General features: G+C 36.0%; 1 protein-coding gene across 8 annotated transcripts in view; it reads right to left on the bottom strand.

The window, feature by feature from the left end:
• The window catches only part of FAM214A (family with sequence similarity 214 member A), a 115,124-nt gene that overhangs the window by 21,353 nt on the left and 76,624 nt on the right, over positions 1 to 17,147 (bottom strand). For 7 of the 8 annotated variants that reach the window (XM_045059295.1, XM_045059298.1, XM_045059297.1 and 4 more), the window contains 5 exons: positions 7,421 to 7,605; positions 6,308 to 6,510; positions 5,911 to 6,036; positions 2,703 to 4,551; positions 727 to 846 (listed from right to left, as the gene is read on the bottom strand). In XM_045059295.1, coding sequence (XP_044915230.1) covers positions 727 to 846; positions 2,703 to 4,551; positions 5,911 to 6,036; positions 6,308 to 6,510; positions 7,421 to 7,605 — 2,483 coding nt within the window. The remainder of the gene's footprint in view (positions 1 to 726; positions 847 to 2,702; positions 4,552 to 5,910; positions 6,037 to 6,307; positions 6,511 to 7,420; positions 7,606 to 17,147) is intronic. The other variant, XM_045059294.1, reaches the window with a different exon arrangement.

Raw genomic sequence — 17,147 nt, 5'->3', positions numbered from 1 at the left:
AGACTCCTAACCATTGCAGTCAGATCTACAAATCTATTTGTAAATGTAGAGTGGGGAGATTTGTATGTCTCAAAATAAAATGCTGCATGGGTTCCAAATCAAAAACAACCACAAATCTGATTCCCAAATAACTCAGCTGGTGATGTCAACCAGCTTCAGATACAAATTTATTTATACAAACCCACTTGACACTAAATATTTTCTTTATATTTAGTAATAATTAAAAGATTAGACAAAAGAATTTCAGAGAAATTTTATAATCCTAATTTTTTTCATATTTTTAGTCTTTTCTCATATTAACACATAGCTATTAAATATATTAAAAAGTGGTTTCTAACTGGAAATTCCTTTTAAAGGCATTTACATTTTTTGGGTGCCTGGGTGGCTCAGTTGGTTAAGCAGCTGACTTCAGCTCAGGTCATGATCTCAAGGTTTGTGGGTTTGAGCCCTGCATCAGGCTCTGTGCTGACAGCTCGAAGCCTGGAGCCTGCTTTGGAGTCTGTCTGTCTCTCTCTCTCTCTCTCTCTCTCTCTCTCTCTGCCCCTCCCCAGCTCACACTCTGTCTCTGTCTCTCTCAAAAATAAAATAAAAAACATTAAAAAAAAATTTTTTAATGCACTAAAAAAGTGCATTTAAATTTTTTTCAATTACAATTCAGATAAAATAATTTGTAAACATTTTAGATGTTTTCAAGTATTAATATGAAATAAGAGAAAGAAACCTTACAGGACTTGAGAGAAGAGGCAATCCAGTTCGAGGATGAAAAGCTCTGGTTGAGGTCCCATCTAAGGAATGAAAATTATGTTTCCGCCAGACACTTGAATGTTTCAGTGGTATAGTCTTCTGCTAGGAAAATAATTAATTTTAATGATAACATTTAAGTAATTTTGGTCTTATCCCTAATATGTACTGAGATGTTACATCTTGGGTGGTAATGCTAATCATCTACAGATCTAGATCTACACACACACACACTTTAATAAAACAATGTCTAAGAGTTTTTTTCTAAAGTACTGAATAAACTCAAATATTCTAAAGAAACTATGTCCAAACATAATTGTCTTATACATATGCTCATATTTATAAATACTCAGAGTCTAACATCTGGTAAGCTAATATTTGATACTTTTAATTTGTGAAAAAACAACTACTCACAGGTAGAAAAAAGAGTATTCTAAAATATAAAACTATGTTAATATTAAGAGTCGTTCTCAAAGCATGTAATTTGGTAGAGCACGACACAGAAATACAATAAATGTGAATTTAAAAATATATCTAATACAGTTGCAGTACCATGTTTTTGATGTGATACAGAAACAAGCTATTTCTTAAGAATTTAGGCAAGTTTAAACCCAAACACTAGAAATTCATAGCAACACATAAAAATCAGAAAAGTCTAATTTGGATCCTGGCTCTGCCACTTACTAGCTTTGTAAGACCTTGGGCAAGTTACATAAGCTCTCCAGTCCTAGGGTCCTCATTTGTAAACTGGAGTTTACTCTAGTTTACTCTCATAGTTTAGTGGAAGGATTAAGTATGCCAATATGTGTAAAATATTGAGAAGAGTGTCTGGGCACTTAGTAAATGTTGTATGATTATATTTAAAACAAGAGCATGAAAAACCGAATATTAGTAGCTTGAAAAATACAGTGGCCAAATTAAGTTTTCCTTTTAGGTACCAGAAAGGATCATGAAAAGCTAACTGTTTTTGTGACAATTATAGTTTTAGAAAATTGCAAACTACCATTTGATACAATCCATGTTAGATATTCTATTGAAAAACAGAAATTGGAAACATGGTACAATTATTAAAACTCTTATGTCCAGCAGAACTAATTTTACTGATAAAGAAGATAAACTAAGGACATTCAGATTTAGGTCAAGACAGTTAAAAAGTACTTTTCCAGGGGCACCTGGGTGGCTCAGTTGGTTAAACGTCAGACTTCGGCTCAGGTCATGATCTCTGGTTTGTGGGTTTGAGCCCCATATCCTGCTCTGCACTAATGGCTTGGGTTCCTGCTTTGGATTCTCGGTGTTCCTCTCTCTGCCTAATAATAATTTTCTAAAGCTAAAAAATGGTTTGGTAGAAAGTTAAATAAAATGTAAATAAGTATCTTTTATTTATATAGTACATTAAAGATTCACAAAATTTCTTAAAATCTATTATATGATTGTCACAACTCTGAGATAGGCAAAAGAGATTTATCATTCTTATTTTAGAACGGAGGAAACTGAGGTTTTTAGAAGTTAAGTGACTTAAGGTCAAAATTGTGAAGTCAGGACAGGAACCCAGGCATTCTAACCAACAAACAGCCTCGTGACTTCTCTATAGATATTCCTAAAATCCCTAGCTGAGCAGTGGCATTACAACGGGTGCACTGTATTAGGCCAGAGCTACTAAGAAATGATACAGTAAGCTGATGTGAGTTTCATTTCTGACTCCTAATTACCCTCCAGCAATTGTCTAGTGTTGAAATAACCAAAAAAGGGCAATGGGAAGAATTCACCTAGCATTTGCTCTTAAGTAAGTAGGTTATTTTCCAAGGATGTTAATACTAGTTTTGTAGCAGGTTTATTAGAACTGACTGTATTTACTATAATTAATGGGCACCTTAGGCCTTTATAACTAGATCTTCTGTAAACAAAATTGAAACCATGGTAAATGCTTGAGAATTATATTTGAAATATTAGATGTTACCTACCAACACCTCTGTATTTTTCAGTCGTTCACATGTAGACAAACAGTCTTTTACTTTCTTTCTCTGAGAACAGTTTTGAGATTTTTCATCAATTATCTCTTCTTTCTTATCCTGTTCAATTTTTAATAGGTCTGGCTTTTTGCATTTGTGAACTTCATTATCTTTATTGAGATAATTTTCTATACTATTAAGTTGAGTATTTTGCTCACATGTTTTAGGCCTTTCTGAGTCTTTATTTGAGCACTTGTTTTCATGTTTGTTCAAATATTCAGACATTTCCAACATAGTAGCTTTTATTTTTGAGTCATCTTTTTTGGAGTTATCAAATTCATGATTCTTAAAATATTCTGGATTAGAATTTTCATTTTTTATTCTTTTTTCCTTATACTTATCTGTGCAAATCTGTTTGTCAATACTGTTGCAATTTGAATACTTTTTATCAGTTTCATTGCTAATTTCTTGCTCCTTAAATTGACACTCAGAAAGTGTATTTTCCAATCTGACTGTCAAATCTAAGTTATTTTTTTTGCAGTGAGGCATATTTGAGGGAGTCAATAAACTAGTGGCTTTGTTCTGTGTCTCTTGAAAAGTATTTTGGATGGTTTCACTAGGATTGTCCTGATACAGATTTCTTCTTATTTGAGGTTTCAAAGAGGATTCGACTTTACCATTACATTTAAAATAACTAAATGATTTATTCGGTATTAAGTTTTCCCCTTCGCTGCTGTCTTCTAACAAGGAAATTTTTGTATTGGAAATGGAAACAGAGGTAACATCCTTGTTTTTCTTCCACAAATTGTTGTCTTCATATGTACTCCTAAATACTTTCGAAGGAACCGAATTGGAGTCATGCATGTTGAATGACTGCCGGGGTATATGTGATGCAGTTGGATCAATATGCTCCAAGTGTTGAGCAATCCTTGCAATAACATCTTGTCGCTCCTGGAGTAAAGAGTCAATCAAAGGATTTGTCTCACCAACAGACTGACGAGAATAAAGACCATTGGAACTGCCAGTTTCACTTCGAGGAGTATCTGGTTTTACTTGAATTTTTCCCTCACTGGTGTCTTCTGAGGAGGTAAGCTCAGGACTACCAAAGGAAATGGAGAAAGTTTCTTTACATTTTCTCACATTTTCATTTTCTTTTGAAACCCGGAAAAGTTTTGAATTAAGTGAACTAGACTCTTGCATATTAAATGGATGTCCAGAAACAGGGGAAGTGCTTGGATCACAATGAATCAAATGCTGAGCAATTCTTGCAATAACTTCTTGTCGCTCCTGAATTAAAGAGCCTATTAAAGGATTAGTCTCACCAACTGACTGCCAGGAACTCTGGTGGCTAGAGACCCTGGAATCAATCACTGAAAATGATTTTAAAGTTCTCACTGGTGTTTCATGTGACTTTTTATCTCCTCTACCACTGAAGCCCAGAATATTGGCTTGACGTGTTCCATAGTCAGATTTACTGCCAGTGCCTGGATACAGTTTGACATTTTTGACAGCTGCAGTATATTCTGGAGTTGTGCCATTTTTTGCATGCAATATGCTTTCAGGTGCCATGGTCCAAGATTGTTTGCTACACAGACGCTGTGAACTATTTGTACTACATTGTTCTACTTCACTAGAATTGCGGTGCTGATGGACTTTAAGTTCATGTTCTTGAATTCTTTTCTCATAAAGGCCAATATTAGTGTGAATACTACAGGTCAAAACTGGATAATTAGATTGTCTGGGCAAGGACTGAACGCTGACTTTCAAGGCCACATTGTGAGAAACATTAGGAACAGGAAACACATGTTCAATCGGGGTCTGTGAAAAATTCCACTGCAGGTCTACATCAGCAGCACTGATTCTAGAATCATATAGAAATATACAGAATCAATGCATTGTAATGCTTATAACGTTATCATATATTATAAAAAATTTTCAACAGTTACATACTTATCTTTATTTGCATTAATTACTATTAAGGGTTTACTTTCAGCTACTTTACCATGCATGTCATTCTGATAAAACCAACATAAAAAGCACAATAGTTTATGCTTAGAATAGAGATGATTTTTTTTTATCTGAAATTTATTGTCAAATTGGTTTCCATACAACACCCAGTGCTCATCCCAACAGGTGCCCTCCTCAATACCCATCACCCACGCTCCCCACCCTCCCACCCCCCATCAACCCTCAGTTTGTTCTCAGTTTTTAAGAGTCTCTTATGTTGTGGCTCCCTCCCTCTCTAATCTTTTTTTTTTTCCTTCCCCTCCCAAATGGTCTTCTGTTCAGTCTCTCAGGATCCACTTAAGAGCGAAAACATATGGTATCTGTCTTTCTCTGTATGACTTACTTCACTTAGCATAACATCCTCCAGTTCCATCCACATTGCTACAAAAGGCCATATTTCATTCTTTCTCACTGCCACGTAGTATTCCATTGTGTATATAAATCACAATTTCTTTATCCATTCATCAGTTGATGGACATTATGGAAACAGCCTAGAGATGATCTTTTTACGAACACTAGACTACTTAGGCATTAAAGCTCAAGAATACTATAATTTAGAATTATTTCTTAAAACAAAAAAAAATGGCATTTACTCTAAATAAATGGATTTAGCTAATTCTGTTGTACAAGGTGATTAAGAGATACTCAATCTCAGGGCCAACTGCCTAAAGAAACAATTAGACACTTGCTCAGCAGCCTGTAAATTTACAGTTTTCAAGATGCAAAAATTAAATAAGTCTACCATTATGGAAATTCGGCAGCCCAGAAAGTTTTTATACATAAGCCCATTGGGGGTTCTTTAAAGCTAAAAAGCTCTCTGAAAACCATTCTATGCCAGAGGTGCCTGGGTGGCTCAATTGGTTAAGCATCTGACTTCGGCTCAGGTCATGATCTCACCGCTTGGGAGTTCAAACCCCACGTTGGGCTGTGTGCTGACAGCTCAGAGCTGGAGCCTGTTTCTGAGGCTCTGTTCTCCCTCTCTCTCAAAAGTAAACAAACATTAAAAAAATAAAAAGCAAATTAAAAAGAAATAAAGTAAAATTCATACTGATTCGCATTTAAATTCTCTAACTTGTTTTGAGAAAATCTTCAGTAAATTTTATCCACTTACATTTAGAAATGAAGGAAATAAACTGCTTAAAAGGTAAAATATCATTCAGTAGCTAACCAACAAGGTTAAATACACACTGTCCTTATTTTGCCCAAGACATACCTGTAAAGAATATTTCGTGGAATAGCACCATGGGAAACACTCAGCCAAGCACTTAATTGAGAAAAAAACACAAATGAGCGGACAGCCAATAGAAGAGTCTTCTCTTCAATAAACCGATCGCCACTCCTAAGGGAAGTAAAAAGTATCATTTAAATGTCAGCAAGTACAAAATGATTGAACGTTAGAAATACAGAAGCTAAAATAAATATATTCTGGATATGTGCTTTCAAGAGTATCGAAGTGCATTTACTAGTGTCACTTGAAGTCAGAGAAGAACTAAATGTCTAAATTTTACTACATCATAGTCAAAGACATGATACATTACTAAAATAATTTATAGAAGCAATGGAAAACCTGATTTAGCAAGAACAACTTGAAACTCAGTTCAACAACTTACTGTCGAGGAACTGGCTCCAATATCCATCTTTCTAATAATAATGCATCTTGCTTAATTGCAGGATCATTGAGATCAATTCCATCTGTGGTGGGCCCATCATCACTGTAGCAGCAATCTGGGAGTAACATCACTTCCACCATGATTGGAAGGTTATTCTTCCACAACAGTAAGACCTCAGACCTAGTTCTTCTGGCTTGGCGACACTTAAGAGAAAATGAATGTAAGCGAAATACTCAATAACCCAAGGCATTTTATATTTACAGTTTAAAATTATAATTGTAAAATAGACATCTGTATGAGAAATGAGTCAACTGTAGATCTTTGCTTAGGCTTATTTAGATTTCCTCCTTAAATAGTGGATTAACACTAGTGAGTTCTAGAGTACAAGGATTAGTACTGAACATTTATGATGCAAAGTTTCTTGGGGAGGGGGATATTTCTGCTCTATTTTGTGGAAAAATAACTGTCATACACCACGTCTGACAGGCCTTGAGGTGGCCCAGCCTAGTTTGTTAACTATGTCATTGTTACAAAAAAAAGATTCATTCTAAGTAAAAACCAAAATATTAAAATCTCTTTTTCATTAAATGCTCAAAATAGACAAGATTTTAAAAATGTAAAATTTTGGAGTACATTTAAGAAACTGTTGGGAAAATCCCTATAGCAAATTATACAGTACCTATCAAAATAACTATTTTTAACATTATATAAAAATACTATGATAGCAAAAAGTATCCTCCCGTAGGAAAAAAGAAAGGAATATAAAAGGGAAATTGGTTAATCTGAAGAAAATAATCATGAAAATAATTCTACCAAATAAACACAAGATCAATAGCAACAATTATCTTAAATCTGGCGAGTAAGAAGGCAGGTATGATTTTGGCTGTCACCCTGCATGCTGATCTGCAAAGGTACCTACTGTGACTTTAAGAGCATCACTTAAGAGTTAGGGGTATTAGCTATGGTCCAAGATTAGGATTTTTTTTATTGTAGTTATAAGTGATTTTAAACTTAAGTGTGAACATTTTAATTGCCATGTAACAAAAGTGATCACAGAATTTAAACTAGTTTATATGAAAGAAAAAGAAAATATACTCAATACACAATTCTCACCTGAGCCAGCTTGTCACTGCATTCATGTTTGGAAGTTACTGGGTAACAGGACTGTGCTGGAGGGCAATGGAAACTTTCTGTGCGACCTTTTACAGAACATTCAGGTGTTCGTCCTTCTGTTATTAACAAGGCCAAAGAGACCAAGAACTCCTCTGCATCATATTCAAAATATTCATCTAGAGTATCTGGTTTAAAAAAAAAAAATGAGTCTCTAATTTAATTTATTCTTGTTAAGAACTCACCGTTTACACCTAAAATACCTAATGTCACAATCTATATTCAAGTATATTCAGTAACAAAGAGTGAAAGGGGGGTAAAAATCAGGCAATTAAAATATAGTAAACTCTTGATTCACAAGGTATACAAGGTAAGGAGAGAATGGATAATTCCAAATTTCAGTTAAGACAAAGATGGTTGAAATTATAGCATAAAATTATTTTTATGTCAATTTCAGTTAAAATGTCTAAGATTTAGGAATAAATTTATAATCCTATAGATATTTAGATATCTTATATTTTTCAGATGTCAAGTGCAACAGTTTTTATACCCAAAATTTCACCAATAACCAAAAGGTTAAAAGATCTTATTATGTCATATTGTTTAGCTGTTTTATTACTATTATTAAATATTAAGGATGCAAATTCAAATACATGTTTCTCCCTTTCTCTCCTTTGTCCCTTTCTTATCTAGTTCCTTATTCTTACAACCCATCTGTGCTGTGGACATTCAGAGCTCTGGAGTCCTTCTCTGCCTATGCCTTACAGTATTAGTAGTTTCAAAAGGAGAAATGTTATAATTATCGTAGCAGATGCAGGCCCAAATTACAATATATAAAGTGTGAATTTTGTTGTTGTTATTGTTACTATGCAGTTCCAAACAATTTGATATGCAGGTGTTCTCACTTATTTGTAGTAATTTTTAAATTTCTCACAAGTGCTCCAAGTTTGTGAAACAGTTAAGTTTCAAAAGTGTTAACCTGTTACACGAGTTGAACACTCGTGCAAATGTACACACACAAATTCAATTTGTTGTGCAATCCAATTAAATAACACATACTTTAAGTACTTGCTACACTGTATTAAGTGACGGGGGATACAGAATTGTACTATGGCATAGACCCTAGTCTCAAAGGGTTCGTGATTCATAAATCATCTTCAAAACAAATAGAACACTACAGCATTTAATACATTCCAACCTTTTTCATAACAGTGGTAAAATTTTGCAAAAGAGGTAGGCATTGAAATACACAAAAAGAGTCAGACTATAAATACAAAGAACAAATTGGTGGTTGTCAGAGGCAAGGGGGCTGGGAGATGGGCGAAATTTGTAAAGGAGAGTGGGAAAAACAGGCTTTCAGTTATGGAATAAATAAGTCAAGGGAATAAAAGGCACAGCATAGGGAATATAGTCAATGATATTCTAATAGCGTTGTTTAGTGATAGATGGTAGCTACACTTATGAGCACAGCATAGAAAATCTGAATCATTATGTTTTACACAGGAAACTAATGTAACATTGTGGGACAACTATACTGAAAACAATTTTTTTTTAAAGGAGGTAGGCATTGAGCAGAACCAGGAGAGAGAAAGTGCAACTTGAGTAGAGAATCTGTATAGAGAAAGCGTGCAAAAGAAAGGACTGGAGCCAGATTATGAATAGCCTTGAAGGAAATGACGAAGAATGCCCATTTCTAGCATCAGGAAGGCTTATCTGGAAAAGCAGCAGCCTTCAAAGCCAACTTTATTGAGTTGGTATTTTAAGACCATTCAGAAAATATTCCCTAAAATGACCATGTGCAACATATAAAATAACAGTGAACACTTACGAACAATGTCAGACATTGCCAGTTCTAAGTACTTTCTACACATTAATTCATTCTATCCTCAGAGCAGCTCTATAAGGCAGAAACTGTTAACTACCATTTTAAAGATAACTGAAGCATAGAGATGTTAAGTAACTTGCCCAAGATTACCCAGCCAGTAAAGAATGAAGTTGGAATTTGAATCTACAGACTGGCTCCAGAATCTGGTTCCTTAACCACTACTACCTCATGCCTGCTTTCTTTCATTGCAGCTATAAAAACTGTTATTACATACTTTAGTATATGTTTATAAAAATGTAAGTAAAATAATAATATGCAACATATATATTAATGATACATATTGGAACAGACAGCCCCTCATCAGCTTACTATTTTTTGACTTGACGATGGTGTGAAAGTGATTTGGCTTTTGATCTGGTCCCAGACCAGCAATATGGTAGGGTCCTCTCGTGACACTGCACAGCTGCAGTGAGCTCCAGGGCCCAGTCTGCCACATGATGGAGAGGGCAAACCACCAATACACTTACAACCATCTGTACCAACACAACCATTCTCTTTCTCTCATTTCCAGTATAGTGTTCAATAAATTACAGGCATATTCAACACTTTATTATAAAATAGGCTTTGTGTTAGATGATTTTGCCCATCTGTAGTCTAATGTAAGTGTTCTAAGCACGTTCAAGGCAGGCTTGGCTAAGCTATGACATTTGCTAGGTTTGGAATGTTAAATGCATTTTTCACTTAAACCTATCGTAAGTTGAAAATGTCTTATCAGGATGTAACCCCGCTGTCAGTCAGGGAAGATCTGTAGTTTCCAGGGATAGAACCCTAGTTTATAATAATGTGACAAGAAAAACAAGAGAGTGATCTCAACTTTCCACTTTCCTCTAGAAATCAATTAGATTATAAATCAAAAGTTTCCTGTAGTCCCTTGGGATTCACTGAGTTAAATCCTGGTGTCCTTCATGGGGAATCAAAAGATGTAAAAAGGATTCCATTCAATCCCTTTCTCTGGTAGTTCTGTGGGTTTTCAAAGCTACCTCAGGCTTGCCATGGGCTACATGGCATGATTTCAGCTCCTGAGATATTTCTCTGGGCTCATCCTGTTCCTTTCCCTGAGTTTGTCAGGTAATCCTGGAAAACTAAGAATTGTGACAGAGCAGTGGCTCCTAATCTTTGGAATGCTGAATGATGCCAAGATGTCAGCTACTCCATGTGAATACCAAGGATGATCCACAGCCTAAGCAATAAGTCTTTTTAAAATTTTTTTTTCAACGTTTTTTATTTATTTTTGGGACAGAGAGAGACAGAGCATGAACGGGGGAGGGGCAAAGAGAGAGAGGGAGACACAGAATCGGAAACAGGCTCCAGGCTCCGAGCCATCAGCCCAGAGCCTGACGCGGGGCTCGAACTCACGGACCGCGAGATCGTGACCTGGCTGAAGTCGGACACTTAACCGACTGCGCCACCCAGGCGCCCCTAAGCAATAAGTCTTACATTTATGTGCTACTACTTAAAAAAAAATCTATACTTGAGAAAAAACCTACAAGGTCAGATTAAGAAAGGGGGAAGGGCAGAAAGAGTGGGGAGAATGACAGTGTTATCCTTATGCCTGCAAAACTATAATTTATCTCTAAAGCCCTAGCAAATAATGGCTTACACACCAGGAATTATCAAGTTTAAAGTGATAAAAACTAAATTATTACAAAAATAACTTTTTTTTAAAGTTTATTTATTTATTTTAAGAGAGGGGCAGCGAGAAAGGGAGAGAACCCCAAGCAGGTTTAGTGCTGTCAGTGTAGAGCTCAATGTGGGGCTCGAACTCACAAACCATGAGATCATGACCTAAGCCGAAATCAAGAGTTAGATGCTCAAGTGACTAAGCCATCCAGGCACCCCTGGAGTGTTAAATATTTAAATGAAAAACTTAAAACAAAGATTAGAGATGACAGTAGTTATATATTAGTTATCTATGTAACCATTACATAAAAATTACAGGACACCTAGGTGGCTCAGTTGGTTGAGCATCTGACTTTGGCTCAGGTCATGATCTTGCAGTTAGTGAGTTCGAGCCCCGCTGTCACTCAGCACTGCTGTCAGCCTATCAGCAGAGCCCACTTTGGATCCTCTGTCCCCTCTCTCTGCCCCTCCTCCACTGTACTCTCCCAAAAACACATATTAAAAACAAAACAAAACAAAACAGAACTGCAACGAATAGCCTGGATTATACTGTAGCATTATGAAAAATAAAATACTACCTAAATGCATGTGACTTTATGATGACAACCTTTAGGAACTGTCAGGAAAAATGTAAGGATGTCTGAATTTTAAGAAATGAGAATACTAAATCACAGTGGCCATTAGAAAAGTTACATAGTTAAAATTTTGATAATGTCAACCTCTAAAACACCAGACAGCAGAGACTACCATAAGGAATACGAACAATAACTGAGAACTATGTCATGCTAAAGAAAATTCACTCAATAGAACTTGATATTTTGAGCTTATTCTAGAAGTAAGTTATGATTTTAGGGCCTCTGAAAACAATGTACCTTTATAAAAAACAAAAGGTGTTTCATATCTAGACAAATATGGACTGTTAATCTTACCTAGTTACATATTTTAGAAGAAATAAATTATTTGATATAAAGCATAGCATTGAAGCAAACAAAGGATGTTACAAGTTTTCACAGGCTATGAAGGACAGATCTTTGGAGACTGGAGATTAATGAATCAAAACACAGTTCTAGAATCCCTCTACCTCCAAGACCTCAATGAGGATTGGGTTTACACCAGTTTGAGTGAGAGCCATGACCAGACTGGCTGCTTTTGTAGTAGCATGCACTTCTGGCTGTGGAGTTTAGCTATTTCTTATACAGTTCCCCATCTGTTCTGTTTAATAAAAGAGGTGAACAATTTGGTAACTGGGAAAACTCTGATCAGAGTGATCCACAGATAAAATGGACTAACTCTCAGTAGAAGTAAATTCTTTATCACCAGGGATATTCAAGGACAGACTGAGAGACACATCCCAGGGGTGTGATTGAAGGTATTCAGCTAGTTAAGTGGTAGCAAGAGTTCTTTCAACCCTGAGAGTCTATGAATCTGTTCTTCAGAAGCAGCACAGAAAAAACCCTAGGAGAGAAGCCAGAACCACTACCTCCTTCTTAGGAGCCCCAGGAGCCCCTCTGAACCAGTACTCATCATATAGTGATTCAGAAAAAACTCCCAGGATAGCTCAGAGCTTCTTCAAAGCTCTGTGTAAAACGAATGAGAGAAGAAGGTCTTACCCATCACTGGGCTGCTAGATATGCAGTTCAGTTTACTTTTTTTTTTTTTTTTTTTTAGTATTTTTAATTTAAATATAGTTTATTGTCAAATTGGCTTCCATACAACACCCAGTGCTCATCCCAACAAGTGCCCTCTTCAAGGTTCACTTTACTTCTAAAGCCTGGCAAGGTAGCAGAAAATTCCACACTTCTAATGACATGGAAGACAATGACAAGACAAGCAGGAGAATAACCTAGGGGTTGCTAAAAAAAAAAAAAAAAAATGTTTCTCTAACAATAAGGTCCTTTCAACTTCATAAAGGACAATCTGGTAATATGAATCAAAATCCTCTTTCTATAAAATAACACATACACTGAGCTGAATATTAAAGGATATTTATTTAAATGTTTATACCAATTTAAAAAATGGAATAAACCTAAATGTCCAATAATACAGGACTGGTTGATATACTGTGGTATAGTTATATCTAAAATAATGATATAGGTCTACCTTTGACAAGGAAAGATATCTATAAAATATCTTGAAAGTGAAAACATAGTGTTTCAAAAGAAAGAGTGTTATGATCATGTGTTTGTGCCACAATCACATGTGCCATGTACACAGAAAGATGTATATATAATAAAATATGATCAGCCCTTTCATAAAGCTAACATGCAAACACATAAGCTAAATTTTAAATAAACTACTGTTCTCTGGTATTAGATAAATGATAAGGCCTTTTAATTGAAAAATAACATGTAAATAAAAGCATTACCTAGTGTCATACATTTTAGTCACTGTCTTATAGAACTCCTACTTAGTAGGCTGTAGTTTAGTTATTTAATATAGGAATTCGTGAAGACAAACACAGGTAACAGCATAGGTTGAAATAACTTAGCAGTTTAAAATGCTTTTTTTGCTTTTTAAAAATAAAATTTAAAAAATTAAGTGAGATCTAGAGTCTTATACTAACAATATGAGAAACATATATGTAGGGAACTGAGAATGGGTGTTAAGAAATAGTGGAAAAGATTATGCTCAAAGAACTGGATTCTCTGTTGACATAACCAGTATATTGGTATTAAGACTCCATTTATTCAACAATTATTTATTATATATGTACTATTATATACCTCCTGTGTGCCAGGCACTTTCCTAAACACTGGGACTTGGAGCTTATATTCTAGTGGTGGTAGAGAAAAACAAGAACAAATTAATAAGAAAAATAGCAGATAGTGGGGTACCTGGGTGGCTCAGTCAGTTAAGCCTCCACCTTCAGCTCAGGTCATGATCAGGTTCTTGGGGTTGAGATCCGCATCAGGCTCTGGGCTGACAGTTCAGAGCCTGGAGCCTACTTTGGATTCTGTGTCTCCTTCTCTCTGCCCTTCCCCCACTCATACACTGTCTCCCTCTCTCTCAAAATAAAATAAACATTAAAAAATTTTCTTTAAAGACAAATATCAGATGGTGTGAAGTGCTATGCTGTAAGTGTAAAAAGAGTGAAATGAGAATGCTTATGTGAATGTTTTATATCAAGTGTTCAGAGAAGGCTTTTCTGAGTAGGCAACATTTAAGCTGAGATCTGAGCAAGGAGCTAGCTATTCAGAAATTAGGGGAAAGAGCATTCTGAGCAAAGGGTCTAAGGTGAGAATGAATGGGTAATGTCCCAGGTAAGTGAGGCTGGAAAGGCAGCAAGAAGAAAAGGAAGATGAAGATCAGAATGGTGGTGAGGGACTAGATTATACAGGATGATTTTGAAGCTCTCGAGGAAAGAGTTGAAATTTTGTCATAAATTCAGTGGGAAGCCTTTGGAGGTTTTAATTAGAGAAATGGCTTGATCTGATTTACTTTTTTAAAAAAAAACTTTATTTTTGAGAGTGATAGAGCTAATGTGCAAGCAGGGGAGGGGCAGAGAGAGAGAGAGAGAGAGGGAAAAAGAGAATCCCAAGCAGGCTCCGTACTGTCAGCACAGAGGTGACAGAGCTGAACTCAAGAGGTGTAAACTTAACTGACTGAGACATCCAGGCAACCCTGATTTACATCTTAAAGTGATCACCTTGGCTGCTATGTTGATAATAGGAATAAAAACCAAAGTAGGTATACTAGTTAGGAGGCTACTGTAGTTGTCCAGGGTTAGGGATATAGTTTAAGGAATCATTGGCAATTGGAGAGTATTCACAATCAAGAGCTACCTAAAGGAGTATGTTGGGAACTCATGACAGAGCCTGGAGGCACTCCACCAAGTAGTGATCTGAGAGGATGATGAACCAGCAAAAGGAGCTGTCAAGTATCTTGTATCACAGAAGCACAAGAGAAAAAAAATGTTTCAAGGGCAGAGCCAATGGTTTCAAATACCAGTGAGGTTTAATAAAATGTACACAAAGATGTGACCACTGGATTTGACAATAAGCAAGTCACTGGTGACCATGAATGACAATAGTGATCTCAGTAGACAGTGATGGAAGACTAGGCAGATATGACATACATTGTCAATTATTCTGAAGGGTATAGATGATAAATACAAAAGTCTACTTCCTGAGTCCCAAGAAAAATGACCATTCACGTATTACAACAGCCCTTTCTATAAAAACAAGGTAAGTATTAAATACACATCATCATCACTCAAAATGGTCTTCAAATCTCAAAATGAGAATAAAAGAAGTTCCCTTCTAAGTCTATGAGACAAGGGTAGGAGATTTTCCCTCTTTATGGTCCTGAAATCCAGCCACTAAATCTTACTAATCTTACTTTAAAATTTTTCTTTGATTTAAACTCTTTTTGACCTCAAGACAGTTAACCTAAGTTAGGCTCTTACTATTTTATGCCTGAATTACTACAACAGTCTCCTAGCTATGGTCTAGGACTCTAAGCCTCTTCTTACTCACTTTGCACTTGAATGCAATTAATATTCCTGAAGAGCCATTTCATCACATTCCTCTTCATTCTAAGTTTTCGGTTTGTTTTACTGGCTCCCGAACTGCCCTCTGATTTAATGTAAACTCTGACATTAGGGCCAGGACCACACTACACTTGGCTGTGCACTGCCAGGTTCTGATGTGAATGTTGCATCTTGGATACACACTGAGGTGACCCTGCTTTAGACTCCACCTTTGGAGTCTTAACTTTCTCCACCTTCGCTTCTTCATCTCTTTTACTTCTCCCCCCATAGTCTCTCTGTTCCAGCCAAACTGTGACCTATTCCATGCTTGTGCCACTCCTTGTTCTTTTTCATCTATTAAACATGGCTGATTCTTCTCCTTTCCAAGAATTCTGAGCTTTCTGAAAAGTTTCTTGATTCCCTATTTTTTTTCCTCACAAAAGCCCTTTCCTAACTCATTTCCACACTCATCTTTCACTGACATTATACTCTTCCCCAGAACTTAGGTAAGCCATGTAGGCTATAAATGGTTACTTCAGGGTGCTGGCTCACAGTCCTAAGGTCATGAATTTCACCTCCACATGGGTAAGTTTCACTGTGTTCCATAAACAGGCTGTACTGCTAACTTCAGGCAACCTTTGCTCAAAGTTGGGGCACTTACCACAAATGTGAACATGAAAAAAGAAAGGATAGATCAGTGCAAATCAACTATCACTTCAAGAAAAACTAAGCACTATATTAACAGTTCCATAGGTAACTCAGCCCATCCATTTCTTTATAATAATATTTTTAATATTTCATGGATATGTATCTCAATGGGTTAAATTCTATATACACTGAAAAAATTTTGGTTTCTCATCTTTATGTTCCAATCTCAAAGATAAGTGTTTCATGGTTCTGTTTTAGGCAAAAATTGTAAGGGAGCGTACCTTACTTCCAGATGAAGAAAATAAGGCACAAAGACAACAGTTTTCTTTAAAAAATTTTTTTTAATGTTTTATTTATTTTTGAGAGCAAGAGAGACAGCACGAGCAGGGGAGGGGCAAAGAGAGAGAGAGAGGGAGACACAGAATCTGAAACAGGCTCCAGGCTCTGAGCCTGTCAGCACAGAGTCCATGTGGGGCTTGAACTCACAAACTGCTAGGTCATGACCTGAGCCGAAGACAGACACTTAACCAACTGAGCCACCCATGTGCCCCTGCCCCTCAAGTTTCTCACTTCTTAAGGCATCACCAGATTGGTCGAATGGTTCATAAATGTTGTTAGCTTGTTTTATTAGCCTCTTTTTTTTTTTTTTTTTATCTTTTATCAAGTCATCCCAGGAGATTTCTATTGATTTAAAAAAATTTTTTTAATGTTTATTTATTTTTCAGAGACAGAGTGTGAGTGAGGGAGGAGCAGAGAGAGAGAGAGAGAGAAAGACAGAATCCTAAGCAGGCTCCAGGCTCTGAGCTGTCAACAGAGAGCCCGAGGTGGAGCTAGAACTCATGAATTCAACCAAATATGGGTGTGAATTCAACCAAATATTTTTGTTGTACATCTACATAATACAATAACTTCCAAAGTGCAAAATTATAATTAAAGCATTGTAATATTCTGAGGTGTCATCCAGAAAACTAAGTCATATGTATGTTTTTATAGTAATCTACCTTTTCAAAAACTGGCTATAAATTTTAATTGTCACTTAATCCAAACATCCAATTACACACAGATGATCATCATCTTCTTGAGTTGTGAAGTATTTTATCAAGTGCTTC

This window comes from Felis catus, chromosome B3 (genome assembly GCF_018350175.1).
Source record: "Felis catus isolate Fca126 chromosome B3, F.catus_Fca126_mat1.0, whole genome shotgun sequence".
Classification (NCBI taxonomy): domain Eukaryota; kingdom Metazoa; phylum Chordata; class Mammalia; order Carnivora; family Felidae; genus Felis; species Felis catus.
Note: the sequence above shows the minus strand (reverse complement) of the source record. Positions and strands in the feature narration are given on the sequence as shown.